This window comes from Cervus canadensis, chromosome 26, assembly GCF_019320065.1.
Source record: "Cervus canadensis isolate Bull #8, Minnesota chromosome 26, ASM1932006v1, whole genome shotgun sequence".
Lineage (NCBI taxonomy): Eukaryota > Metazoa > Chordata > Mammalia > Artiodactyla > Cervidae > Cervus > Cervus canadensis.
The window spans coordinates 27,661,653-27,689,558 of record NC_057411.1 but is presented as its reverse complement, the minus strand read 5'-3'; the positions used below and the strand labels follow the sequence as shown (position 1 = coordinate 27,689,558).

The 27,906-nt window shown below is 43.3% G+C and overlaps 1 protein-coding gene across 2 annotated transcripts; it reads left to right on the top strand.

The window, feature by feature from the left end:
* Positions 1-25,502, top strand: NAAA (N-acylethanolamine acid amidase). 2 transcript variants are annotated; one of them, XM_043448393.1, is made up of 11 exons: positions 1-335; positions 902-1,066; positions 3,969-4,095; positions 7,815-7,905; positions 9,469-9,545; positions 13,597-13,769; positions 13,929-13,991; positions 15,256-15,322; positions 16,666-16,694; positions 20,307-20,415; positions 25,248-25,502. In XM_043448393.1, exons 1-10 carry the CDS (start codon positions 133-135, stop codon positions 20,380-20,382), a joined length of 1,071 nt encoding a protein of 356 aa, XP_043304328.1. In that variant the 5' UTR covers positions 1-132; the 3' UTR covers positions 20,383-20,415; positions 25,248-25,502. The 2 variants fall into 2 exon arrangements, with proteins under 2 accessions (XP_043304328.1, XP_043304327.1); XM_043448392.1 differs by lacking the exon at positions 25,248-25,502 and adding an exon at positions 21,248-23,698.
* The last annotated feature ends 2,404 nt before the right edge of the window (positions 25,503-27,906 follow it).

The window sequence follows — 27,906 nt, the reverse complement described above, 5'->3', positions numbered from 1 at the left end:
CCAGCGATCAGGCGGGCCGAGCGGCGCGCAGGCTCCCCCTCCAGCCCCCAGGCTCCGCCTCCTCCTCCTGCCCCAGAGCGCCTCCGGGGCTCAGCGGCTGGCCGCAGGGTCCCAGCTGTGGCCGCCCGAGCAATGAGAGCCGCCGGCCAGAGTGCGCGCCCGGCGCTGGCGCTGCTGCTGCTGCTGGCCGGAGCCGGGGTGTCGGCCGGCGCCGCGCCCCCTGCCCCGCCGCTCTTCAACGTGAGCCTGGACGCGGCCCCCCAGCTGCGCTGGCTGCGGGTGCTGCAGCATTACGACCGGGACTTCTTGCGCTCCGCCATGGCCCACATCATCGGGTGAGCGCGGGCGAGGGGGCGCGGGCGCGGGAGGGAGTGTGGCAAAGCCCGGACACGTGCTGCCCAAACACTCTCCAGTCCCCGGGCATCTGGACTGGCACTGGCCACTGCTCCGGGCCGGCCGCGTCGGGGTCGGGGGTGACCCGGCGCGGCTGGTTTGACTTTCAAGTCCGGTGTCACCAATGGCACGCCCGTCCACCGGCCGTTCTGGATCAAGGTGGCGAGCGGACTGTCACCCGGGCTGTCGCCCCGGCTGCTCAGCTACAGAGTAGGGAACTCACCCCCACGCACTCCTAGCAGGCCTCTAGGGACCCCAGGCTGACCCCTTTGGGAACCACTCTCCGTCGCCCTCCTTCCCGCTCTTGAATGTTCTTTTCTCTCCTGGACTCCGCTTTCGGGTGATGCTGGCTGGACCTGCATTGTCAGCTCTCTGGTTAAGGGAGGCATCTAGAACTCACCCCGAGGACGAAAGCTTTAGGTTACCCCCTCTCCCCAGCACCCCCAGTACACACGCATAGTACCGACCTCCGAGCAGATCAGACACCCTCGTGGTTTTTCCTTTCTAGAGATTATGTCCCCCAGTGGGCCCTCGCATTGATCAGAAAAGTTGTCCGGGAGCTGGAACTCTTCCTGCCGCAGCCCTTCATCGACGAGATACGCGGCATGTGCGACGCCCTGGACTTCAACCTGGTCGACTGCATTCTTCTCAACCTGGCCTACGAGTTCAGCGCGTGAGTGCGCAGCGCTAGCGCGGATTTACTTGGAATTTAGCGGGGATTCCGGCGACATTGAGTGGGAGGAGATGTGTTTTCAGTGTGATAAAAAGAGGGTGGTGACCGGGCTCCCCAGAAGCCTGCAGTGCTTCCTCTTTTCTTCTTTGGGTGAGTCTGAGCAGCAGATTATGAGCTTCAAGAAGAAAAGCACCTTCTCTGACCTCAACACTGAACTGTTATTCTTGGATCTGAAGCCCCCTTTTTTCCCTTCTCCAATCCGGGTAGCCTCCCACTTTGAAAACTCTGCTAACACGTAGTCTCCCAGGAAAGTTTTGAAATAATCCCCCGCTTAAGTTAACCCAGTGACTGTCCAACCTTATCATCATGGCTAGTGATCATGATTCCTCTTTCTCAGCCCATTTCTTCCGGGGTGGGAGCACAGGCTACACGGTTCTGGCTAGTAGAGCTAGCCAGTGTTTGATACCTGCAGTGGGCATGATCGGCCCTGGTGCACATAGGGAAAGGCAATGAGGAGTGTGTGGGTGAGCCCAGGCAGAGTCGGGGGGAGCCTCAAGTCTGTGGGCCCAGTAACAGGTCTCGGAAGTAAGATTTGACTTGATTTCTGTCTTCAGGACTTACTGTTTTGCCAGACCAGCTTCATCTAGTAACATCTTTTAGATACTTATAACTTCTGCCTGCAAAAGATATTTTAAAAACCCATTTTTTTCCCCTTTGGCTAATGAAACTTTACTGCTTCTTGGCATCTCCTAGAATACCTAGGCAGGATAGGTTAAGAAGCACTGTAACTGCCATCCTCTTCAGGGAAATGTTTTAAGACACAGAGAGACACAAATATGTTAAAGTGCTTTTCAATTGACCCGAGTTAATTTTGTCATTCTTCATCTCCTACCCCTATCTTTTTGCTATTCTGACATGTGACTTTCTCAATGAAAAAAATCAGTTATTTTCATTTTCCTCTTCTTTTGCTGGAGTCACTGTGTTCAAACCAACTAAAGCAAAAGTTCTAGTAAAAATATTCTAACTTTTGGATTTGATGTTAAGGTATATACTGAATTGCCTGACAAGGAAAAGCATCTTGCAGTGCTAATGCAGATTCCACCAGCATTAACAAAGGAAATGTTTTGTCCTCATTTCTGGTATAAGATTTTTTGAATAAGATTAAGCAAAACTGTGGTTGTCGTTGTTCAGTCACTAAGTCATGACTCTGTGACCCCATGGACTGTAGCACACCAGGCTCCTTTGTCCTCCACTATATCCTGGACTTTGCTCAGACTTAAGTAAGACTAGCTACCCTTTTGGAGAAGGAAATGGCAACCCACTCCAGTATTCTTGCCTAGAGAATCCTGTGGACAGAGGAGCCTGGTGGGCTGCTGTCTATGGGGTCGCACCGAGTCGGACACGACTGAAGTGACTTAGCAGCAGCAGCAGCTACCCTTTATTGAGCCTAGTAGGTACGAGGCCCTGGAGATGGTGTTAACATTTTGTCATGTGGAAATTGAGCCTCAAAGGGGACAATTTGCTGAAAGTCAGGTGCATGTTGAGTCATCGGAGCTGCTGGTAAAAGTACGTGTCCCCAGTGCACTGCGGCGCGTCTCCCAGAGCAGAGCCTGGCTCCCTAGATGTCGCCTGTGCTTGGGGGCCTCTCATGAAAAAACATTTGGCAGGACACAGAACTGTTGCCTCCCCAATTTTGAAAAATCACCTTTGACAGAACGTCTACAGACTTTATCTACTTCCGGTGTTCTGTCAGTTCCCTTCTTGACATGAACTCTTTGAAGATCAGAAACCTCGATGGCGGTGGTGGTGGTGGTTTCGTTGCTCAGTTGTGTCCGACTCTTTGTGACCTCATGGACTATAGCCCACCAGGCTCCTCCATCCATGGGATTCTCTCGGCAAGAATACTGGAGTGAGTAGCCATCCCCTTCTCCAGGGGATCTTCCCAACCCAGGGATCAAACCTGCGTCTCTTTTGTCTCCTTCTTGGCATCACCGCCAAGAAGGTGCCACCAGAAACCTTGGAAAAAATTAAGACCTGACCAGGCTTCCTTTTTTAAACAACAACAAAGTAAAATTTGTTTTCTCTTAATTATAAAAGTACTATGTAATCATTATTGAAAATTAATAAAGAAAAGAATAAAGAAAATTAACCACAATCCTGTTACTCAGAAATGACCCTCCATCCTTCAGGATATTTCCTTTCAGTTTGTGTGTGTATCTTTCCCCTGCCCTAGAATTCAACATAATATATTTAAATATTTTTTATGTAACATTACATATTCTCAGGGAATATGGACATTTAGACATCTTAACAAACCTCTTCCTCTTTTCCTCAAAATACATCTCTCTGGCTGGTAGTTCTTAAAAGATTCTTTTCTCTTGTTAGCTCTGTGCAGGGAGTCCTAAGAAGGACTGGAAAAGTGCCAAACCCCTAAATTGTTCACCCCTTTCTCAAGAAGAGAAAGTGAAACAATTTGTGAGGCAGAATAGTTTGGTGCCATTGTACTTATTCTGAGAAATTTGGAAGAGAGATGAGCTTCAACCAGCTTTGAATAGCATGTTAAATAAATACATGCTTCCAAGCAGAGGAGCAGGCAAAGTTCAGTGATCTCGCTGAGCCCAGAGTAGATCCATTTCAGATTTAGATTTAGGATGAAATTCTCATTCAGTGTGTTTTCAATGTCGTGTGTGCTGAGAGCAAAGGTCTAGTAACACTGAAGAAGCACTAGAGCTGTGTCCAGCTGTCTTTTTCATCTTGAATTATGAATCCATAGGATTACATAGCACATGGGTTCTTTATAAAAGGGAAAAAAAAAACACTTTAAGGACTTATTTTTAAAATGAAAAGCTCATTTCCTTTTTCTTGTTTTTGTTGTTCATGTTGAACTTTTCCCTTTTCCCAGATTCTGCACAAGTATTGTGGCTCAGGACTCCAAAGGCCACATTTACCATGGCCGGAATCTGGATTATCCTTTTGGAAGTCTCTTACGCAACTTGACTGTGGATGTACAGTTCATAAAGAGTGGGCAGGTATGTCCGTACAGTGTAAAATTCAGAAATCAGAGACTTGCTAACCAGTTGGCCATCACTAAGATGTTCTGCAGCTTAAGTGTGTTATCAATTTAAGATACAAAAAATATCAACCTCCTGGAAAAACAAAACTATGGAGAGATTTACATCAAGTATGCCTGTAGAAATGAGAGTCATTTATTATTATTGAGCACCTGCTTACACAGTTCAATCACTTTTCCCTAGGGAAATCTCTATGGAGGTGTGATCAATCGTCTACTTGTTTTTTTTTTTTTTTTTTACTGGACCATTCAGCATGCAGAATCTCAGTTCCCTAACAGGGATGGAACCCGCACCCCCAGCACTGGAAGGCAGAATTTTAACCACTGGATGGCCAGGGAAGTCCCAATCGTCTACTTCTGATACTAAGTCAGCTCGTTGCTTTTCCATGTTCAGGCAGCTGCTAGAATAGGGAGGGGCTGGATAGCACAATGGCTAGGAACACCTACTTTGGGGATCTAACAGGGCTGGGTTTGAATCTTACTTCTGTCACTTCCTTTGTGAACTTGAGAAATTACTTATACCCATTTTGCAGATTACAGCTCAGAGAGGTTAATGGCTACTTTATGGAGATAATTATAAAGGTTAAATGAAGTGATCTATGCAAAGCACAAGGTAGATGCTGGATAAATAGTGGCCAAATAATAAATAGTTCTTTACAACTATAATTGACCCATATGACTCTCTTATTTTTCATATTTAAGAAATTATACTTAAATCTTTTTTTTCATCCTAGTTTCTTTAAAAGTACAACCAAATGTGTACTGTTCTCACATTTCTGTGTAAAAATCTAGGGATATAGTAGTAATCAGTGTTTGCTGAAATACCCAAAGCACATCATTGCCATGAAACAGAGCAGAGCATCCAAAAGTCAGACCTTGGCTTTGCGGGAGAACGTTGTTTAAGGATTTTATTTCATTTGTTCTTTGCATTTAGAGGTTGAGTCACAAATACTAGAAACTCATTTATTAAAAACTCATTTGCTTTTACAAACAAAAATTGTCATAAACATTCAAACAGTACCTAAATTTAAGGTGGAAGTTTCTCCTTTTCCCAATTTCATTCCTTCACTTCAGCACTATTACCAGTTTGATTTGTAGCTGAAGGTTTACTTCAAAATGGTTTTAAGTGGTAGCAATGACAGAATATCCATGAAAATAAATTCTGAAAGGACATCTGCCAAAATGTTAGTAATTATTACTGAATGAGGGGACACTAATTATTTTTGTTTACTACTTTATGCTTTTCTCCATTATTCTACAGTAAGAAAAAATTCTTAAAAATTGACATAAATGCAATAAAAATAATTTCAACCGCTCCCTCTAGACTCACCCTAACCAACAGTTGTTTAATTTGTTTCTGTTACTTCTAGAGCTCCCATGGCAAACAGTCTATTATTGGTTTGGCTTTTCTCAGTGCTCAGGCTATTATCATCAAATTTAACTGTTTACACTTGGGTATTGTCTTTCTGATGAGGGCTCATGACCAATAAATTGTTTTGCTAAATTAAGAACAGGTTATCTGGTTATCCTGGGACTTCCCTGGTGGTCTAGTGGCTAAGACTTCATGCTCCCAATGCAGGGGGCCAGGTTCCATCTCTGGTCAGGAAACTATGTCCTGCATGCTGCAACTGAAAAAAAAAAAAAAAAAAAAAGATGACACTACTAAAGATCCTGCATGCTGCAACAAAGACCTGGCACAGCCAAATAAATAAATATAAAAAAATAAAAGAATAGGTTGTCTGCCCAATAACAAGTTATCCACTGAATAATTAAGCTCTTAAATCCCTTATGACTATATAGTGGAAGTGAGAAATAGGTTTAAGGGACTAGATCTGATAGACAGAGTGCCTGATGAACTATGGATGGAGGTTCATGACATTGTACAGGAAGCAGGAATCAAGACCATCCCCAAGAAAAAGAAATGTAAAAAAGCAAAATGGCTGTCTGAGGAGGCCTTACAAATAGCTGTGAAAAGAAGAGAAGTGAAAAGCAAAGGAAAAAAGGAAAGATATACCCATTTGAATGCAGAGTTCCAAAGAATAGCAAGGAGAGATAAGAAAGCCTTCCTCAGTGATCAATGCAAAGAAATAGAGGAAAACAACAGAATGCGAAAGACTAGAGATCTCCTCAAGAAAATTAGAGATACCAAGGGAACATTTCATGCAAAGATAGGCTCAATAAAGGACAGAAATGGTATGGACCTAACAGAAGAAGAAGATATTAAGAAGAGGTGCCAAGAATACACAGAACTGTACAAAAAAGATCTTCACGACCCAGATAATCACGATGGTGTGATCACTCACACTCACCTAGAGCCAGACATCCTGGAATGTGAAGTCAAGTGGGCCTTAGGAAGCATCACTAAGAACAAAGCTAGTGGAGGTGATGGAATTCCAGTTGAGCTATTTCGAATCCTGAAAGATGATGCTGTGAAAGTGCTGCACTCAATATGCCAGCAAATTTGGAAAACTCAGCAGTGGCCATGGGACTGGAAAAGGTCAGTTTTCATTCCAATCCCAAAGAAAGGCAATGCCAAAGAATGCTCAAACTACCGCACAATTGCACTCATCTCACACGCTAGTAAAGTAATGCTCAAAATTCTCCAAGCCAGGCTTCAGCAATACGTGAACTTCCAGATGTTCAAGCTGGTTTTAGAAAAGGCAGAGGAACCAGAGATCAAATTGCCAACATCTGCTGGATCATCGAAAAAGCAAGAGAGTTCCAGAAAAACATCTATTTCTGCTTTATTGACTATGCCAAAGCCTTCAACTGTGTGGATCACAATCAACTGTGGAAAATTCTTAAAGAGATGGGAATACCAGACCACCTGACCTGCCTCTTGAGAAACGTGTATGCAGGTTAGGAAGCAACAGTTAGAACTAGACATGGAACAACAGATGGTTCTAAATTGGGAAAGGAGTACGTCAAGGCTGTATATTGTCATCCTACTTAATTAAACTTTAAATTTGATTATTAGTAAACAGTCTCACTTGTTTCCCTTTACTTTGTGGAGTTTATAAGAGCATGATATTAATTTCTTATAATTAAGTCAACACAAGTTTTTAAATGGAAGCCCATTTGCTACTTCTAGTATGGAGCTTCTTTTTTTTCTGTATGGAGCAGTTTGATGAAGCTTATTGACCCCTTCTTAATAATGTTTTATAAATACATAAAATGAAATGTACAACATTGTGAAGAAAACCAGTTATGTTGAAATACAGTTATTTCTAGATTATACTTTTCTTAATGCATTAGCTAGTAAAATTTAACAATGGGTCTAATAACTCCACCATAAATGCAGAATAGTGATAAGTATGAATGATATTTCAAGATATGTATGTATGATGCCATTATGTATGTGAAATACCTACAGTTTCTCCTGGTGATGACCATAGGCACTCTATAACCACATGAGTTCTTGCATTTATTCGTTACAGAGGGAGTAAAATTTCAGTTAGAAGTTAGTGAAAATAAAGATGTATCTTTTTTTTTTCCTCATCCAAGGTCACAGACCCACTGACTTCTGTCCCTAGGCCCTCAAAGTTAAATCTAGAAGGCTATTTCAGAGTATTAGGTTGGAACTTAAAAAAAGAAATCCATGAAATCTGGGGGCAAAACAGGTATTTCAAAGTACTTTTGGTTGGAGTAATGAGATGATGTCTTATCTCTTGATTTCAGATTGCCTACACAGGAACCACCTTTGTTGGCTATGTAGGATTATGGACGGGTCAGAGTCCACACAAGTTTACAGTTTCTGGTGACGAACGAGGTACTCACAACAAACTCCCAAGCATTTTCAGCTCTATCCCTGTTCAGTTTTATCCCAGTACGTCATTCACTCAGCCAACGGAGCACATGAAACACCTTCCATGCTCCGTACTTCCATTTTAGTGGGGGAAGGCGGGCAGTGTGCATGTGAGCAATGAACAGGATTTCAGCTACTGATAAGTGCTCCCAAGAAAGTAAAACAGGAAGATGTGGTAGAGAATGAAGTCGGGCATGGAGCAAGTACTGCAGGGATAGGGTCAGGGAAGGCTTGACTCATATGACCCAGGTCTACAGAAGCTGGGGAAGGAATCCCAGAAACAGAAGACTATAATGTGGCTACAGGATGGAGTAAAGGGGAATATATTAGAGATGGAGAAGGAGGCTGAAGCCAGGGGCAGGGTTGTGAGGAGGAGTTTGGGTTTTAAGCAAAATGGAAGCCCTAGGAAGATTCTAGGGCTTCCCTGGTAGCTCAGTTGGTAAATAATCCACCTGCAATGCAGGAGACCCTGGTTCAATCCCTGGGTTGGGAAGATCCCCTGGAGAAGGGAAGGGCTACCCACTCCAGTAGTCCATGTGGTCTCAAAGAGTCAGACTCCACTGAGCGACTTTCATAGGAAGATTTTAGGCCAGGGTGAACAGATATGTTTTGCTTTTACATTCTTAACTTTCATTTGGTTGCTCTATAGAGGCTAGATCGTGTTGGGTTAAGATGGAAACAAGACTGTCTGGAAACGGTTGCAGTCATCAGAGGATATAATGATGGCATTATACAAGCAACATCTGTGCATTTTCTGTGCAAAATTTTCTCTAAGTTGTCTCATTAGACCCTCCCAGCAGTCCTGTTAGTTAGGCTGGGCTAATATTATTAACTGAATCTATTATGCAAAACAGGAAACTGAGGCTACAAGGTGAAAGGATAGCTAGTAGATGGGAGAGATGGTTCTCAATTTGATCTCCTGGGTCCTTGCCTCGTTGCTCTATTATACAGCCCACCGCCATGGCCCAAGGTTCAGGGGACACCACTCAGTTACCCAACATGTGGGAAACCTGGAGAAAACTCGGCTCTGTCCTTGGCCTCTGTCCTCAGGAATTTGCAGCTGAATAAAGGAGAAAGACATGTACCAGGAGTCTCTTTATTTCTGTTGATGTATTCTTACTTTTTTATATAAGCCTGACCAGGAAGATGCTGGTTGAGGATGTATCCGTGTCCGTAATAGTTCTTTATCCTCTTATAGTTCTTCATCGTTTCCTTAAGTGTCAGCTGTGAATGAGACTAATTCTCAACCAGTGGTACCCAAACCACAGCATGACAGTTACTGAAGTTTTACAGAGAATGAACAAAAGGGGCTTTGCTTCCATCATTTTGTGGCTCAGATTGTTTAACTGATAGTTATGGTATGAACAGGCTAAAAACACAAAAAACAAACCTCTTTTAAACCTTAACCTAATGAAAACTAGTTCTATGATTAGCTTGCTAAGATTGAGTTAAAATGCCTGAACAATAAATGTGCCTCTGGGGCAGCAATTCTAGTGTGTGTCAACATTGTCATTCCTTCCTTGGCAGATAAAGGCTGGTGGTGGGAGAATATGATCGCAGCCCTTTTTCAGAGACACTCACCAGTCAGCTGGCTTATCCGCACTGTAAGTATTTTTACTTGTCGAGCTCACTTCACCCTAAGGGCTTCCCTGGTGGTTCAGTGGTAAAGAATCCTGCCTGCCAATGCTGGAGATGCGAGATCCATTCCTGGGTTGGGTAGATCCCCTGGAGAAGGAAATGGCAACCCACTCCAGTATTCTTGCCTGGAGAATCCCATGGACGGAGGAGCCTGGAGGGCTACAGTCCATGAGGTTGCAAGAGCTGGACACGACTGAACAATTGTGCACATGGCGCATACAAAGCATGAAGAGGCAGCAGTCCAAGGCGTCTGGCTAGAGTTTGGTCAAGAAGGAGAATCTCTGTCATAGGCTCCAGTTTTCCACAACAGCTGATTGCAACAAGAGACCAAGCTTTTCTAAGGATATAGATGTACCCTTCTTTTAGAATCTCCAACTGCAAATGCATTCATCTCCATTGGCAAGGATCTTAATGAGCAAAACAAATGTGTTAGAAGATAACTCTACGCACAACAAAAGGAACATCCGGCTTTACATTACCTATTAGTCAGCAGAGTTCCAAGCCACGTATTAATCGTGGTCTGACCACAGAAAGCACATTTTTCTGGAGCACACCTCTGGTGAAAGGAGCTGGCCCTGCCTCCCTTTTGGGCCTTTTGTTGTCCTGGTGTAAGTAATCAAGACTCCCTAGGCTTGAAATTTTCCTAAACTTTTTACTTGAATATTCCCTAAATATGTTGATAAACACTGCACCCTCCACATATTTTTAAGATAATCTCTAAAATATTTCATCATAAGATTAAAAAGCTGCAAAAATCCAATGTATTGGACATGTTGACATTTAAAAATAAAACTATAATTTAAATCTTTTCAGGGGAATCTAAATACCAAGAGTGTTTTTTTTCCATTTTATAATTTACATACAATAAAATGCAGAAATATTAAGGGTTTTGTTCAGTGTGTTCTGGCAATTTTACACACTCATTTATCCATCTATGTAACCACCAAACATATGCAAAATATAGACCCTAACAACTAAAATGAAATGTACAATGTAAGAGTTGTGAGTTAAGTTTTATTTGCAGCAAAATGAGGAGTATAGCCAGGGAGTCATCATTTCAGATAGCTTTGAGAAACTGGTTCAAAGAGATGGGGGAAGGTCAGTATAATATATGATTTCAGTGAAGGGGGACTGGCTGTCAAGCACTTCTTTTGGCAGAGGCTTGCTGCTACTCATAAGGTGCACATGTCATCTTTGATGATTTTAATGCTTTCCTAGATATGAGGAAATGAAAGAATTGGGCTCATAAAATCTTCTCCTGAAAGTAACTATTCTAAGGCCCTGTTCTGCCGGTTCTTTCCAGAGCACAAAATGCCTCATTCCTGATCTCTCCACCTTGAACTCCTTTCAGAGTGTGTTGAAGGTCAGTGACTGCAGTAGCTAGTGACCTGATCTTTGTGGAGGCACACAGTGGGTGACAGTTTTTAGTTGGCACCTGTTTCCAAATGTCCCTGGAAATTTTCCCTAGTGCTCCTTCCTAGTCAACTTCCAACCTTCTCTGACTCTCCACCTCCTTGCCAGGCACCACTCTGACTTCTATCAGTATAAGAAGTTTTGCCTGTTCTAGAATTCATATACCCAAAATCATAGCATATAGACTGTTTTTCTTTCACTCAGCATATTTTTCAGACTCATCCTTATTGGTATCACTAGTTCTTTCCTTTTTATTATTGAAGATTCAGTTGTACGAGTGTGCCACAATTTATCCATTTTATTGTTAATAAATGGACATTGGGTCATTTCCAATTTGGGGCTGTTGAGTTGGTTTGTTCTGAACTCAGCAAAATTATATGTGAGGCAGTAGGAGGTGATATTATGATGGAATACGTGATGGAATATGTTTTGGATTATGTTACCTATAGCATCTCCCAAGTGCTAGTGAAGAATTCATTGCCTCTAACAGAATTCTGTGAGAATAGAGCCAAAGAACATCAGTAAGAAAAATCCTGAAAGTAGCTGGACTTTCCTGGTGGTCCAGTGCTTATGAATAAGGCTGTGTATAAATTCTTGTGCCAGTCTTTTTGTAAACTTATATCCAGTTTAGTTGGTTACATAAGTACTTAAGAGTGGAATTGTTGGGTCATAAGGTAGATGTATATTTAACTGAGGTAATGGCTCTGTAACTCATACGCCATACTATTCATCCATTTAAAAATATACAACTCACTAGCTTTTTAGTATAATTCACAGTTATGCAACCATCACTACAGTTTTAGAACATCTTCATTCCCCTGCAGTGGGTGCAGAGAAACCTGTACCCGTTAGCAGTCACTGTCCATTTCCTCTGTTCCCTGAGATAGATAAGGTTCCTGTCTTCCCCTCAGTATGCCACTAGGGTGAATAATAGCAGTCACCACTGCCTTCAGGATTTCTTCCTTTCTTTCTTTCTTTTGACTGCACCCTGTGGCATGTGGGATCTTAGTTCCCTAACCAGGGATCGAACCCATGGCCTCTGAATTGGAAGCACAAAGTCATAACCACTGGGCCACCAGGGAAGTCCAGCTACTTTCAGGATTTCTTACTGATGTTCTTTGGCTTTGTTCTCACAGAATTCTGTTAGAGGCAATGAATTCTTCACTAGCACTTGGGGGATGCTATAGGTAACATAATCTAAAACATATTCCATCACGTATTCCATCACAATATCATCTCCTATTGCCTCACATATAATTTTGCTGAGTTCAGAACAAACCAACTCAAGTCTCACTACCCCAGCCTGACAGCAGGTGATACGCATAAGGCTGGGAAAAGTCCACAAAGCTTGCCGTGGTTAATGGTTTATGATGCTGAATGATGGCACCTTTGCAGACACCAGTGTTTTGAATCGTTCTTTTGTCTGCCCCTCTCCCTACCCTTGACACTGGGCTTTGGCACTATTCAGGAGGGTGAGATGGCTGTACTTTCTAAGAGTGATGAAATAGCGTTGGTGAAGGTGCAGGTGGGAGGGACTGGCCCTGTAGCCAGGACTTTCTCCAGCAAGATCAGCTTGAGGAGGGAGTACATGTGGAAGCAGAAGATTTGGAAAGTGATCCCCTTAACCATCCGTGCTGTGGACCTGAGGAAGTGTTCAGGAAGTCCAGTTCAGCTTGCCGCTCTAACGCAACTCGCTGTCTTTCCTCTCCAGCCCTTTGCCAATCTGTTCCATTGAGCTGCGGCTCTTCCCCACCCCCACTCCCAACCCCACACAATCACTGCTTTCTCTGGGCTGACTTCTGTTTGCCTCTCTGACCTCAGCTCATGTGACACCTCCCTTGGAGGTCTCCTCAATGGCCTGGGTAAGGACCAGTCCCCTGCTGTGACTTCCGCAGCATCTGCTTCTCTGGCGTTGACACTCATTACGTTGTGTTGCTATTGCCTGTTGACTTTACTTTCATCTATGGAAGTTTTGGGGAGAATAAGGACCATCAAATTGACAGCTCTGTTGCCACACAGCACAGTGCCTGGCACATAGGATAGGTATTCAAGAAATGCCAGCTGAGAGAACAAATCAGTAAAGAGCATGCGGAGACCTTTGCCAGGGTGATCTGCCTTGAAATCATACAGCCTTTGTTTTGGTGAGCAGGGTCTCTCACCCAAGTGAAGTGAAAGTCGCTCAGTCGTGTCTGACTCTTTGCAGCCCCATGGACTGTACAGTTGATGGAATTCTCCAGGCCAGAATACTGGAGTGGATAGCCTTTCCCTTCTCCAGGGGATCTTCCCAACCCAGGGATTGAACCCAGGTCTCCTGCATTGCTGGAGGATTCTTTACCAGCTGAGCCACAAGGGAAGCCTTCTCGCCCCAAAAGAACATGTCAAAGTTTTCTTCTTTTGTGAGAAAAATCCTCCTGCTGTTGCCTTTCCACTGGAGCCTCCTCCATCTCAGGAGCCCTGATGACAAGGGAATGAGGGCAGAGCAGTTCAAGATTATAGCCATGGGTTCATAGAGCAGGAGTATGTGTTTTGGACCAATTGTCCATCACCTGGTGTGGATAAGTGACAACTATGATGATGCTAATGCAGGTTTGTCTTTCTGTTCAGACTCTGAGTGAATCAGAAAACTTTGAAGCAGCTATTTACAAACTGGCCAAGACTCCACTTATTGCAGATGTTTATTACATTGTTGGCGGCATATCCCCCAAGGAGGGAGTGGTCATCACGAGGAACAGAGGTGGCCCCGCAGACATATGGTCTCTAGATCCTTTAAATGGAGCGTGAGTAGAATTAAAGGCTCTGGTCATTTTGTATCAATAATCTTTTTTTTTTTTTTTAATTGATGAGCCTAGAGATATTCTTTATTTTTATATATGCTTTTTTCTTTAGCTGTGTCCCAAAGGACCTTGGGTAAGACAAGATGATGTGCTTTGTTGCAGGTGGTTCCGAGTGGAGACAAATTATGACCACTGGAAGCCAGTGCCTAGAGGAGATGACCGAAGGTAGGCTCCGCCCCCTGCCTGGTTAGCAGTGTTTCCCTGTGGTCCGGAGAACGTGCCCCTCCTGCTCCAGGAAGCGCTCCGCCCCCTGCCTGGTTAGCAGTGTTTCCCTGTGGTCCGGAGAACGTGCCCCTCCTGCTCCAGGAAGCCGAAAGGACTCCAGGTGCCGTCCCCTCCCAGAAGATGTACGTGGGCCCCTGGCCAGGGCCTCGGCCAGGATGGGAGAGTGTAGTATGTGGCAGAGAGCATGACAGGAAGCCGGTTGGGAGTTGGGAGGACAAGGTTGATTCTGGCCTTGGGGTCAGGAACCCTAGATTTCCCCACTAGCTCTGCTGATGACTCACTGGGTGGCCTCTTGAGCCTCTGTTGACCCATTTTCTTCCCACTCTTTTTATTTTTTGTTAAAACTTTTTATTTTGCATTGGGGTATAGCTGATTAACAATGTTGTGATAGCTTCAGGGGAACAGCAGAGGGACTCAGATGTATGTATGCATGGATCCATTCTCTCCTAAGCTCACTCCTATCCAGGCTGCCACATAACATTAAGCAGAGTTACTTACGCTATACAAGTAGGTCTTTGCTGGCTACCCATTTTAAACATAGCAGTGTGTACGTGTCCGTCCCAAACTCCCGAACTATCCCTTCCTCCCCAGCAACCCTAAGTTTGTTCTCTAAGTCTGTGAGTCTCTCTCTGTTGTTGACTCATCTTTAAAAGGAAATGATGGAACAAGATTCATGGTTTTCTATGTAAGACTATTTTTGGAAGGAAAATATTTCCTATACTTAAACTGAGGAATTCCCTGGGGGTCCAGTGGTTAGAACTTTGCACTCAAAGCCTGTTCTGAAATCCTGTGTGGGAGCCTGGGTTTGATCCCTGTCTGGGAAACTAAGATTCTGCACATGGCCAAAAAAGCAAACATACAAACAACAACAATAAATAAATAAACCTGGGTGCTTTAATTTCCCTTCTAATTTTGAAAAACTCTTTAATTGTAATTTAGTTTGTCCCCAAAGAGCAAGTAGTCATATACTTTTCCTTGATTTTACTGGCCCGTGTGTTGAATGACAGCTGGTCACAGGGCCAGGCTGTTGAATGACTGTACATGGTCTTCTGAGGCAAGGCAGCACCCATGCGTGGGGCCAGCGTCTGTTTAGAGGAAAGCGAGACACTGAGGCTGGCCTTGGTACTGAGCCTCCCCAAGTGAGAGCTGGAGGGACTCAGGGTTTCCTGAAGTGCCAAGTGACCTTTGATCATTGTCCTTACAGAACACCCGCCATCAAAGCCCTCAATGCCACGGGCCAGGCAAACCTCAGCCTGGAGACGCTCTTCCAGGTAACTTGTGTCAGAGTGTCCGGTTTTTACCCAGGATGTTTGGTGTCTTTCTCAATCGTGATTAAAAAAAAATTCCCTGAAATCAAGCGTTGTTAAAGTTTTACCTGGTTGAAAACATGTAAAAGCAAAGCCAGATGACATTTTCTGAACTTGTAACCATGTAGATTAAAGTGTCCGTCTTAACCTTTCTGCATGTTAAAAAAAAAAAAGGCATAGTCGTAACTTATGTTCATTTGTTTAAAAAAAAATAAGAGAAAGGTTTCAAAACTATCACCCCAAGATAAACCAAAGTAATTTTTTTCCTGTAGATTTTCTGCATGTATTTCTCCTACCTTTTAATAGTCATTTATTTATTGGTAGTAGTATTTTATTGAAGTATACTGGTGTGCTGTGGTTCATGGGATCGCAGAGAGTCAGACACGACTGAGCGACTGAACTGAACTGAAATACTTGCTATAAAATACTATATAAGCTTCAGGTATACAACATAGTGTTCTTGCCTGGAGAATACCCATGGAGAGAGGTGCCTGGTGGGCTACACTCCATGGGGTCGCAAAGAATCGGACACGCCAGAGCAACTCAGCACAGCACAACACAGCCTACAACATAGTGTTTTTAAAGGTTATATTCTATTTCTAGTCATTATAACATATTGGCTATATTTCCTGTGGTTTATAACATATCCTTGAATCTTACTGTATATGTTTGTATGTCTTAATTCCATACCCTTAATCTGCTTCCACTCCTTCTTTCTCCCCGCTAGTCTGTTCTCTTGTCTATAAGTCTGTTTCTGTTTTGCTATATATATTCATTTTTAATTTTTAGATTCAATATATTAGTGATATCATACTATATTTTTCTTTCTCTCCCTTATTTCACATAGCATGGTGCCCTCCAAGTCCACCCACGTTGTTGCAAATGGCAATATTTCATTCTTTTTTATGGTTAACTATGGTTAACTAGTATTCCATTGTGTGTGGGTGTGTATTTATATATACATATATATATGTATATATAGTGTGTGTGTGTATATATATTCACATAGCAACCCACTCCAGTATTTTTGCCTGGAAAATCCCATGGACAGAGGAGAGGTCCATGGGGTTGCAAAGAATTGGACACGACTGAGTGCACATGTGTGCACGTACACACACACACACATATATCACATCTTCTTCATTCATTTGTTGATGGACACTTATGTTGCTTCTATATCATGGCAATTGTAAATAATGCTGCCATGAACATTGAAGTGCATGTATCTTTTTAAATTTTTAGCAGTCTTTTTTTAAATTAAATTTATGTATTTTTAACTGTCTTTTAATATGATTTTTCCCATGCAGGTCTTATCAGTGTTTCCAGTTTATAACAAGTAAGTGACATGTTAAGCATGCATCATGCATCACTCCAGCACGGCAGACTCTCATGCGCTTTCTGGCTCAGCAGGGCCCTGAGGGCCCCCACAGAGCAGGTTTTCTGGGTGCTGTGAACACAGCAGTGACAAAGTCTCTGTTCTCCTGGGACCAGCATTCTACTGGCAGGAGCAGGGAGGAGGCAGGGAGGGGAAGATAAACTCACTTACCATGTCAAGTGGGAAGTCCATGGAGAAAACCAAAGGTTAGGAGGATAGAGTGATCTGGAAGAAGAGGGCATGCCATGTTCATCCTAAATCCATCTGCGAGCTGGGGGCCACCCTCCCTGGTTGTGAGCTCCTTCATGTCACTCTGAGGGCTAAATTATAGACACCTTTGGCTTTCCTTTATCTCCCCTGGGCATTTCTGCCACCCTCATCCTCATTTCACAGGTGATTCAGCGCCCAAGTGAATGAATCTCTTTTAGCTTGCGCCCTTGACAGTTGGCTTCTGTGAGCTACGGCTTCTCGGATCTACAGGCTGGATTCACCCACCTCCTTTTCTGAGGTGAATCGCTGGGCCGTGTCGCCGGTGCCACAGGAGGCTCTTAGTTAAACTTGAAGCGTAGCCCCTGCCAAACTTGCACAGGGCTCTCTGAGGGTCCTCTGTCACCATCATAGCAAGGCTAAATGGGCCAACAGTCCACTCCTCCGGGCCCCGTCCTCCTCCTTGTGATGCCTGATTGCCCTATCAACACCTGAGGCCAGCTCACTGCGGCAGGGCTTAATTTACTAACATAAAAGAGGAAGCAAGTCAATGCAGAGTCCTGTCTCCTTATACTTCCATAAATTCCCAAGCCCAGCATTTCCTACTTTCTCATCATCCTTGCTTCTTTCTCCAAGGCAAGAATATCAAAATGGTATTCTTCAAGAAACAGTCTAGTACAGATAAAATTTGTAAAGTGATTTTTAGTTTCAAATACCCAGTTGATATTTTTTCTTTGAAAGCATCCTCTTTTACACAAATGTAAAACAGCAGTTTTCCTGATGGCCTCTAGAAGAATGTTTGTAGTATTTGGGTGTTCTAAGATTCCTTGGGTACAATGACACTTTTTTCTTTAAAAAAGAAAAAATTTTGTTGGAGTATAATTGCTTTGCAGTGTTATGTTAGTCTCTACAGCAAAGTGAATCAGCTATATGTTTACAATGACATTTTAAAATCTGGTGTTACTCTTCTCACTTTGTACCACAACAAGAATATATCTCTTTGGAATTGTTTTTAAGTATGTCCAGATAAAAAGATAATTGCTAAAAATTTCCTGTAAACATATTCTAACAGCCAAAAACAGAAAAAACAAATTAGTATTTTCCCACTCGAACAAATGAGTTATTTGGGTCACACACACAAAAAATGACCCAGTACCGTACTAGTGAACTAGCTCGTTGATGGCAGGGAGAGCAAAAACAAGACTCTCCTGATTTGTAGCATGTATTGATTTCCGTGGTGTAAATACCTTCCCTGACCTACTTCAGGATTACAGTTGGCTCATAACCTTCCTGAATATTTGACCATTGATTCTCACCAGCCTCCCGGAGTCAGCTCCAACCCACTTCCACTAGGGCACAATCTTGCCCTTTCAATATCCATTTAAAAAAATAGATGAAAACCTATTTTTGTGTTCTTACAGTTTTTAAAAGTTATATAAATGATGTTTCTTTTAAAGATTAATAGTATAATCAAATAGTTTTAATATTTATTTTAATAAAGCAGTTTCCATACTGTAAACAGCCCGTATAATTTTAAATAGTTTCATCATAGACAATCGAATGTAGTATAATTGAGTTAAACATTCTCTAGTTGTTAGTTTTCCCTCATTAAAGCTCTGAAATAAATATTATTAGTACATTATTCCCCTCCCACCCCGCTTTTGTATTATTTTCCTTGGCCTAAATTCCCAGAAGTAGGATTACTGAGTTAAAAAGACTACGAATGTTTAAATGGCATCTGAAATGCTTTGTCAAAAGAGATTTGTCAGAAATTCTAAAGTTTACTAAGAAGCATTTTTCTCTACTGTGTAATTGAAAACCCAAAAGGAATTAGGTTTAAATGATAATGATCCCTGAACCAGAAAGAACACAGATCCCTGACTGTCAGGCCCTTTACATGGAATGATTACTATCGACTAAACGCTGGGAGGGATGGGGGCAGGAGGAGAAGGGGACGACAGAGGATGAGATGGCTGGATGGCATCACCGACTCGATGGACATGAGTTTGAGTCAACTCCGGGAGTTTGTGATGGACAGGGAGGCCTGGCGGTGCTGCGATTCATGGGGTCGCAAAGAGTTGGACACGACTGAGCCAGTGAACTGAACTGAAGTCTATGTTATGTGTGAGGTTGGTAGAAATGTCTGAACAGAAGCAGTGATCTCTATGCTGCCCCCTTGTGCTGCGCTATAAAATTACATGTCCCTGCAGTAGAACACCATCCTCTTCTGTGGCTATCAGCAGAGGAAATATTGCAACAGTGATGGAGAATAGAATTGTGACCAAATAAGTAACAGATCCTGTCCTGGGAACCTTCATCACCCTTGGATGAGCTCTGCTTGTGCTCACAGTGCTGTCTTCAGGCCGGTGTACGATTCAGCTGCAGGGTACCAGCTGCTGCTGCTGCTGCTACTAAGTCACTTCAGTCTTGTCCGACTCTGTGCGACCCCATAGACGACAGCCCACCAGGCTCCCCAATTCCTGGGATTCTCCAGGCAAGAGTACTGGAGTGGGTTGCCATTGCCTTCTCCGGCAGGGTACCAGCACCTATCCCTAAATAGCCTGGCTCCAGATGCTGTGAGCATGCATCCCAGCTAGTGTCTGGGGCAAGAGGTAGATGAAAGGAATGAAGTGAAGTACCTGAGTGTGTGTGTGTGTGTGTGTGTGTGTGTGTGTGTGTGTGTGTGTGCGCACACACCCAAGTTATTGGGATCTCTCACTCTGCAGAATGTTGAATGAGTGACATGGTACTTTTCATCCTTAGATCTAGGCAGGTGGGCCCCTGGTCTTGATTCTTGAGCTCTAGGGGCCCCACTCTGGCCTTCCTCTGACTCTCCCATGATATAAGGAATCCACTCAGAGTCTGACCCAAGTACCTAGGACTCTGGAATTCTTGGCCTGAACAGCCCCAAAGCCATTTCCAGGGCCTGTGTGGTCTGCTTCCTGGTGGTGGTCCCTTGAGGGCAGTGTGCAGCCGTTGTGGAGGCCCTGTGTCTGGTGGGGGATGGCTGGGTGTCGCAGTTGAAGCCTGGATGTAACAGTGGAGTGTCCACGCATGTGCCACTTGTGAGCTAGGCAGAGCAAGGCTGAAGGCCAAAGCCAGCTCTCCCTCCTGCCACGGAGGAACTCAGAGGGATCTGAGAATTTTAAATTTAAACTCAGCCTCCCACAGTGTTGTCAGAATAGGAAAGAACACTTTGTGTGGCTGCTTGAATTATAACTTTTAATTATTCTGACATACGTGGATCTCTATTTTTAAACTTGTCCCTGATCCCAAGTGTTAGGGGAAAGGTTGGGATTTTTTTTTTCCCTCTTTGGATATTAGAGAAAATGATGTGTATATTAAAATTCCTCTCTTTATTTTCAGCTACACAATCTATACTACTGTAATGAGTGCTGCCAGCCCAGACAAGTACACAACTAGGATCAGGAACCCGTGTTAAAAGCAGAAGAGAGAGTTCATCTGTTCTATGAAGGTTTGCTAAAGTTGTTTTTTTTTTCCCCAAGGGGTGGGGCTAGGGGCAGGTAGATGTGTGTTGGTATTTCTCCTGGAAGACAGTGGCATCCTCAACAGTTATACATACATAATATTTTCTGACAGGTATCTGGTGTATGGTCGTCATTTGTGTCAGGTTAATGTTACAATTGGGCTTTCCTGGTGACTCAGATGGTAAAGAATCTGCCTGCAATGCGGGAGACCTGGGTTCAATTGCTGGGTTGGGAAGATCCCCTGGAGAAGGAAATGGCAACCCACTCCAGTGTTCTTGCCTGGAAAATCCCATGGACAGAGGAGCCTGGTGGGCTACGGTCCATGGGGTTGCAAAGAGTTGGACATGACTGAGGTGACAGTATGTACTCAATGTCACAATTAGGTATTTATTTTGAATTGTTTGAAAGCTAATCATCTGATGCCCAGCGACCTTTGCCCTTTCTTAAAACCTGCTTTCAGGGCAAAGTGTTACCTCTTCACTTACACAGAGGGGCAAATATCTGTAGACTTCTGTGTCTCCAAAGTAACAGGGAGGCAAGCCCAGTTCCTTTGCAGACAGACCCTGAAGGACTAAGGACACTCAGAATTTGTTGTAGGCATCAGCGAGTCCATAGGTGAGAGGAAAGATGTGAGAAAGAAGCAGGAGTCCTTTCTGCTGTCCCTACAATTGAACCATGTTGGCAGCCACTGATGGACAGGATACCTTTTCTGATTGCAAGGATCTTCTGAAGTTTATAAACCTAGCCTGATGTTTGGTCATTCACTTACGAGGATATTAAAATCAGTTTAAATTAAGCCTATTTCTTTTTTCCTTACAGATGATTTTTTTAAATGAAATTTTTGAAGAGCTGCACTTTAAAAAATAAAGTGAAAAGATTATATTTTATGACCAATACAGGCTTCTTCCTCATTAAACTTTTCAACCTTGTGCAATGGGAGGAGGAGGATCCGTCTGGAGCTTGGCATGGTAAAGTGGGTAATAGGCGTCCTTTCTTCAAGGTTTGCCTTGACCTCCTCTGAGCTGCTTCTATGCTAGCTTGAACAACTCAAAGATAATTTTTTTTATTTCAGAGGGCAAGCCATATCCTCAGGCTTTATTCCTAACTTCTCACCATTATTTATACCTATCTGGTCATATCTCAGCTTATAAAGAAATGAGCAGGCAAGACCTCCTTATTCATTAGGAAGTGCTTCTGGAAGTGTCTGCCAGCCTTAAATAAAATTAACAGCAATTATTTTTAAGCAAAGAGGAGTTTATTAGGGAATAGCAGAGGAGTTAACAATTCAAGGCAAGCACACAATGGCAAACCATAGGCAAGTCTAAAAAACAAAGAGGAATTTAGCTTTTATTGGAATCTGGGAGGAAATTAGGGAGCACTGTTTTGAACAAAAGTTCATTAGAAGAGAACAAGAGTTCAAGGTTGTTGCTGTTTCACATTGGTTGCAAGCTATGGTCAGTTTGCTGTTGCTGAGAAATGCAAAAAATCTTTCTTCCTGCTGGCTGTGTAACCATAGATAACAATTTTCCTTCTGTGGCTTCCCCACTCCATTTAAAATCAAGTATGCTTTATCTGGGCTTCCCAGGTGACACTAGTGTAAAGAACCTGCCTGCCAATGCAAGAGACATAAGAGATGCACATTTGACCCTGGGTTGGGAAGATCCCACGGAGGAGGAAGTGGCAACCCACTCCAGGATCTTTGCCTGGAGAATCCTAAGGACAGAGGAGCCTTGTGGACTACAGTCCATGGGGTTGCGAAGAGTCAGACACGACTGAAGTGACCTTAGCATGCTTGCATGTTTTATCTGTTTTCACATTTCTCCCTTTTGATTAAGACCTTTCTCTGAAAGCATCACTGATGAAGCATCAGGTTGTTTTGGCTGAAATATTTTTGTCTGTGTCCCTCAGTGCTGGGAAGGACCCTTCCTAAGAGTTGTGTTGTGTGGAAAGACCAAATAGCATTTGGAAACCACAGGGGCCACATTTGAGCAACAAGGAAGGTAAAGAGGAGCTCTCAGGCATCTCCCGTTCTTAAGTTACGTCTTGTCAAGCTTGTAAGCCTTGGAATCTGAAAGCGAAGTGTTGAGCTGACATCATGTTGTTTGGTGCATCATTCCTGCAGATATTTGCCAGCCAACAGGTACAAAGTCTTAAAATGGTTATGCAAGTCAAAATTAAAAGTAGAATGACAAATCCAGTTTATATAGTTGTCCTAAAGATCCAAGGACCATGGGGAATCAGGTGAAACTTGTAACCAGTGTTCTTGTTCCCTGATTTTATGTAATTGAGTTTCTACTTCCCCAGAGAAATGTATCCATGAGCAACAAGCACTGGTTGTTCTTCTAGGAGGTAGCCAAGGGAAGTTTGGTTACCTAACACCACCTTAGCTAAGGAATTGCAGAATTAAGGAAACTTCAGCTAAAACTGGAGCAGAGACAGACCTGTAGGGGAACTGCTCCCAACCAATGCATCACTGATTACAGTAAGTCCCCTATATACGAACCTTCAATTCTCAAAGAGGCAAACATGCATCTTGTTCCAGCAAGGAACCAGAACCTGTGCCATCAGAGTCAGACATGAGTGAAATTGGAGCTTGCCCTCCATCTCCTATTGCTGACCATCCTTCAGCTCTACCATCTCCCAACTCCTCTCCTTCCTGCAGTCAGTAACTTTCCTTGCCTGTTCACTTGATGCCAGCCCCTATATGCAAGCTGTTGTATTACTGTACTTTTCAAGGTACTGTAAGATTTAAAATGTTTTCTTTCTTTTGTGTGTTTGTTTTTATGTATTATTTGTGTGTAAAGAATTATAAACCTATTACAGTACAGTACTATATAGCTGATTGTATTAGTTGGGTACCTAGGCTAACTTTGTTGGACATACGAACAAATTGGACTTACAAATACACTCTTGGAATGGAACTCATTTGTATGTGGGGACTGTACTCCACACAGGAAGAGATATATGCCTACATCTCAGACAGGAAGGTGTTGCCTACTCTACTATCCAACAGGAAGAAGAAAACTCTGATGACAGCCCAGCCAATCAGACTGTAGCTGCCAACCAGTGAGAAGTCTCCATACTTTGGACGGCTAGCTTCCTCCAGTAAACTCTTTCATGATTACACTGCCTCCCAACCTGCTTCTTTTCCCTATGAAAACAAATTCCTCTTTCTTGTTCTCTGGATTTACCTATGGTCTGCCATAGTTTACACATCCCAAATTGTATTCCTGTGGCTATTCCCAAATAAACTTGCTCTTGCTGACAAAATAACTGGCTCTCCTGTTACTAAAGTTGACAGAAATCTAAACCTGTTGTTGGGCAGCTCTTGCTCTGGCAGTGAAGAGTCAGCTCTGTTACCTAGGGTGATGGATAGATTTCTAATCATATGCTCACTAATGTATACTCCAAACCAAGAAAGGAGGAAAGATCTCCCAATGAGGCAAACCCAGGGTCTTGGACCCTGCCAGGCAGTTAACTTTAGGTTCTTTGATGTAGGCTGAAGGGGTTGGTCCAGTTTCAGATCAGTTACAAATGGACAGTGGAACAACTAGATGTCCTAGTGAGCATTGTCCTCCCATTCTCCAACTATCCTGACATTTATAAACCCAGGGATGATAGCATCCTTCACAAACAAAGATGAAACCAGATGAGCACAAAGGACTCCAGCTCAGGTGTCATTGTTTATTAATGAATTTGTGGGAATGGAGCTATTGACATTAATCAACCAGGGGTCAGTGATGGTTTGAGAGCATTCTGGAAGGATTCCTCCAAGCCAAAAAGACCATTCTCTAACATGACAGCACAGGGTACTTGAGTTTAAGTTTTTTTTTTTTTGGACAAACAGTAAAAAAGTAGGAGCTTGAGTGGGCGGTTGCTGTAGTGCCATAATTTTTAGTTTATCTAGGATGGTGCGATCATCACTGTCATCAGTGTGGTGGTCAGGAGGAAACAGCAGGGAGGGAATGTTGACAGCAGGTTCACTCTGTAGCTAACGTTGAGGGGAAGTTGAGTGAAATTAGTGCCATTAAGGATAAATGAAAAGTTGGTCACAGAACAGACTCAAGAGTCACTGCTATCGTGTACAGACTGGAGTTTCTGATGGCAAAGCCAACCATCAGGTTGCATAAGCAGCAGGTTGAGAAGTACACATAAAAGCATTGTCTTTCCAAGAAAGGGAGAAAAGGTAAGAAACGGTGGGGAAAAGGTATCCTGGCCTGGTCTGGTCATCTTGGGAAAGCTGTCTCCTTCAGCTGTCATCTGTTTCAGTTCCTGGGAATCTTTACTTCTAGTTACCAGTTGCTGTGCAGGTCCAATCAGGGTTTGGTGCTTTCTTTAGATGTGATAGGTGTGGATCCAAGGGTCTGTTCCCTGGATCTCAGCAGTATGCGGACTGGTTAACCACAGTTGGTAAGGGCCCTTCCAGCAAGATTAGAATTTAATTAAAATTTTTAAAAATTATTTTATTTTTTGGCTATGCCACATAGCATGTGGGGTGTTAGTTCCCTGACCAGGGATCAAAGTGAAGGGAAAGTAAAAGTCTCTCAGTTATATTTGACTCTTTGCAACCCCATGGGCTATACAGTACATGGAATTCTCCAGGCCAAAATAACTAGAGTGGGTAGTCTTTCCCTTTGCCGGGGGATCTTCCCAACCCAGAGATCTTCCCAGAGATCAAACCCAGGTCTCCGGCATTGCAGGTGGATTCTTTACCAGCTGAGCCACAAGGGAAGCTCAAGAATACTGGAGTGGGTAGCCTGTCCCTTCTCTAGCGGATCTTCCTGACCCAGGAATCAAAACAGGGTCTCCTGCATTGCAGGTGGATTCTTTACCAACTGAGCTATCAGGGAAGCCCAACCAGGGATCAAACCTCCACCCACTGCATTGGAAGCACAGTCTCAACCACTGGATCACCAAGGAGGTCCCTAAGGGATGTCTTTGAAGATGTCTCTTCTAAGAGATGAAATCTCTGGGTTTTAAGAGATGATACTGAAGACCTTTGTCTCCAGGGAGCATGCTGTGAAAAAGATTGTTCTACTAAATCATAGTTATTTTCAACAGGAAAAATTAAGTCTTTAAAATAATAAAGTATATGCCTATGTGCTCAGTCGTGTCCGACTCTTTGCAACCCCATGGACTGTAGCCCACCAAGTTCCTCTGTCCTTGGAATTTTCCAGGTGAGAATACTGGAGTGGGTTGCCATTTCCTACTCCAGCGTATCTTCCCAACCCAAGGACCAAACCCGAGTCTCTTGTGTCTCCTGCACCAGCAGGCAAATTCTTTACCACTGCACCATCTAGAAGTCCTTAAAATAATCAAGTATATATCCTCTTATTAGCTATAGATCAAAATAAGCAGGAGCTAGGAGCATTGGGCATCCTGTGATTATCTCAAAGGGTGAGAGTTTATGGGTTGCAAAAGGGATACATAGACCTAAGGTTTAGAAGGACCAATGACCGTGACTTTGGGCAGGATATTTGAAGAGTCTCTACAGATTTTTGCCTGTAGAGTTAATGGTGCCATTCATGCATTTGACTGGCCCTGGGGATTTTGGCTGCTAAGCACAGTGAAAGTGTTGTAAAACTGGCCAGACATCACAGACTTGTCCAAGCACCTGGCTGAAGTGAATTCCCTGGTCACTATGAAGTTCGAGGTGGGGTTTGCTAGATGAAAGTGAAAGTGTTAGTAATTCAGTTGTGTCTAACTCTATGTGACCCCCATGGACTGTAGCTCACTAGGCTCCTCTGTTCATGGAATTCTCCAGGCAAGAATACTGGAGTGGGTAGCCATTCCCTTCTTCAGGGGATCTTCCTGACCCAGGGATCGAACCCAGGTCTCCTGCATTGCTGGCAGATTCTTTACTGCCTGAGCTGCCAGGGAAGCCTTTTCTAATAGAATCTTAGCCCCAGAAGAGATAGTGGTCTATCTACAAGGGAAAGCTTCAGTTCAGTGAGAAAATATACAACTGTTGCCAAAACCTTTTTATATCCTTGAGTTGAGGAAGCTGGAGGAAATCCGTCTGCCGAAGCTCAAACAGTCTACTGGGTAATTGAAAATGTTCTAGGTGACACGGATAGGTTTTCCAGGTTTGTGTTTTGGGTGGGTGTGGCCAATAAAGTAGATACTTTTAGTGGGTTTATTCATATTTTCCCAATATTGACTCATAAAGTTTATAATTTTATCAGTAGATCAATGATTCAATGCATATACAGTATGGTTGACCCTTGAGCAACGCAGGGGTTAGGACACCAGATCCCCCTGCAGATGTATAACTTACAGTCAGACCTCTGTATTCAAGATTCTACATCAGCCGACTACAGATCATGTAGTACAGTACTATGTATTTATTGGAAAAACACCCCAGTATAAGTGGACCCTTGCAGTTCAAGGATTGTGTTGTTCAAGGGTCAACTGTAGTCAGTAATGGGAATTTTATAGTCTCTGGCAGGACTGGCTCATTTGGTCCAAACCAGAGCTTTTTCTTTTTACCAAACCAACAGTAACTAGAGTTCCAATATTGTTTTTCCTTTTCTGGGGCCAGTTGTTGGGTATCTCTAGCTAATCTGTCTAGGTTATCATTTGGGGGAACATCTTTTGGGACCATGACAGAGGTTTGGTTCTTGGTTTCTGTGAGAGCAGAGAATTTTTAGTGGAGATATCAGTGGGGTGGTTCCCTTTAGCTTCCAGAGAGTCAAGTTTAAAATGCTCAGAAGTTTAGTAGTAGCCAGAGTGGCTGGTAGAAGCATAGCATCTAATAAATCTTGAATATATGGGACATTTTAAATTTTATCCCCATTAGATGTAAGGAACTCTCATTACTTCTATAACATTCCAAAGTCGTGGGCTACTCCAAAGGAGTATCTACTGTGTATATAAATATTAATATATATGGTTTTGCCCATGGCTGAAATATAAGATTGAGTAAGCATGTCATTCACTCTGTAGTACTGAGGTAACCAAAGGCAAAGACATTGTCTTGATAACATCAAAAGAGGTTACAATTGCATACCCAGCACAATATTAACCATTTTCATCTTTTAAATAAGAACCATCAATAAGCCATGAAAAGTCAACATTTGTTAAAGGGGTTTCTTGAAGGGGGCGTGGGTTCAATCCCTGGTCAGGCAACTGAGATCCCACATGCCATGTGGCATGGCCAAAGAGAGAGAGAGAGAGATGATCTGTCGAAGTTAAACAGTCGCGAGGAGTTTTGTACCTAGAGGATGAAGAAAGGGTGGCAAGGTTAGGCTTATTACAGTGAGCCAGAGTAATATTGGGTGCGGGCAACAGGAGAATTTCATAGGGAGTAAGATGTCTTGCTGACAGATGTTGGGTATGGCTGGAATTCAGAAGGGCTTTCAACAGTGTGAGGAACAAAGACAGTCAGGGAGGAACCCATGACTCTTTCTTGGTGGCCTTTACTGAAAGGGCAGTGGTAGGAAAGGCTCAGAGGCAAGGGGCACCACAGGGCCTATGAC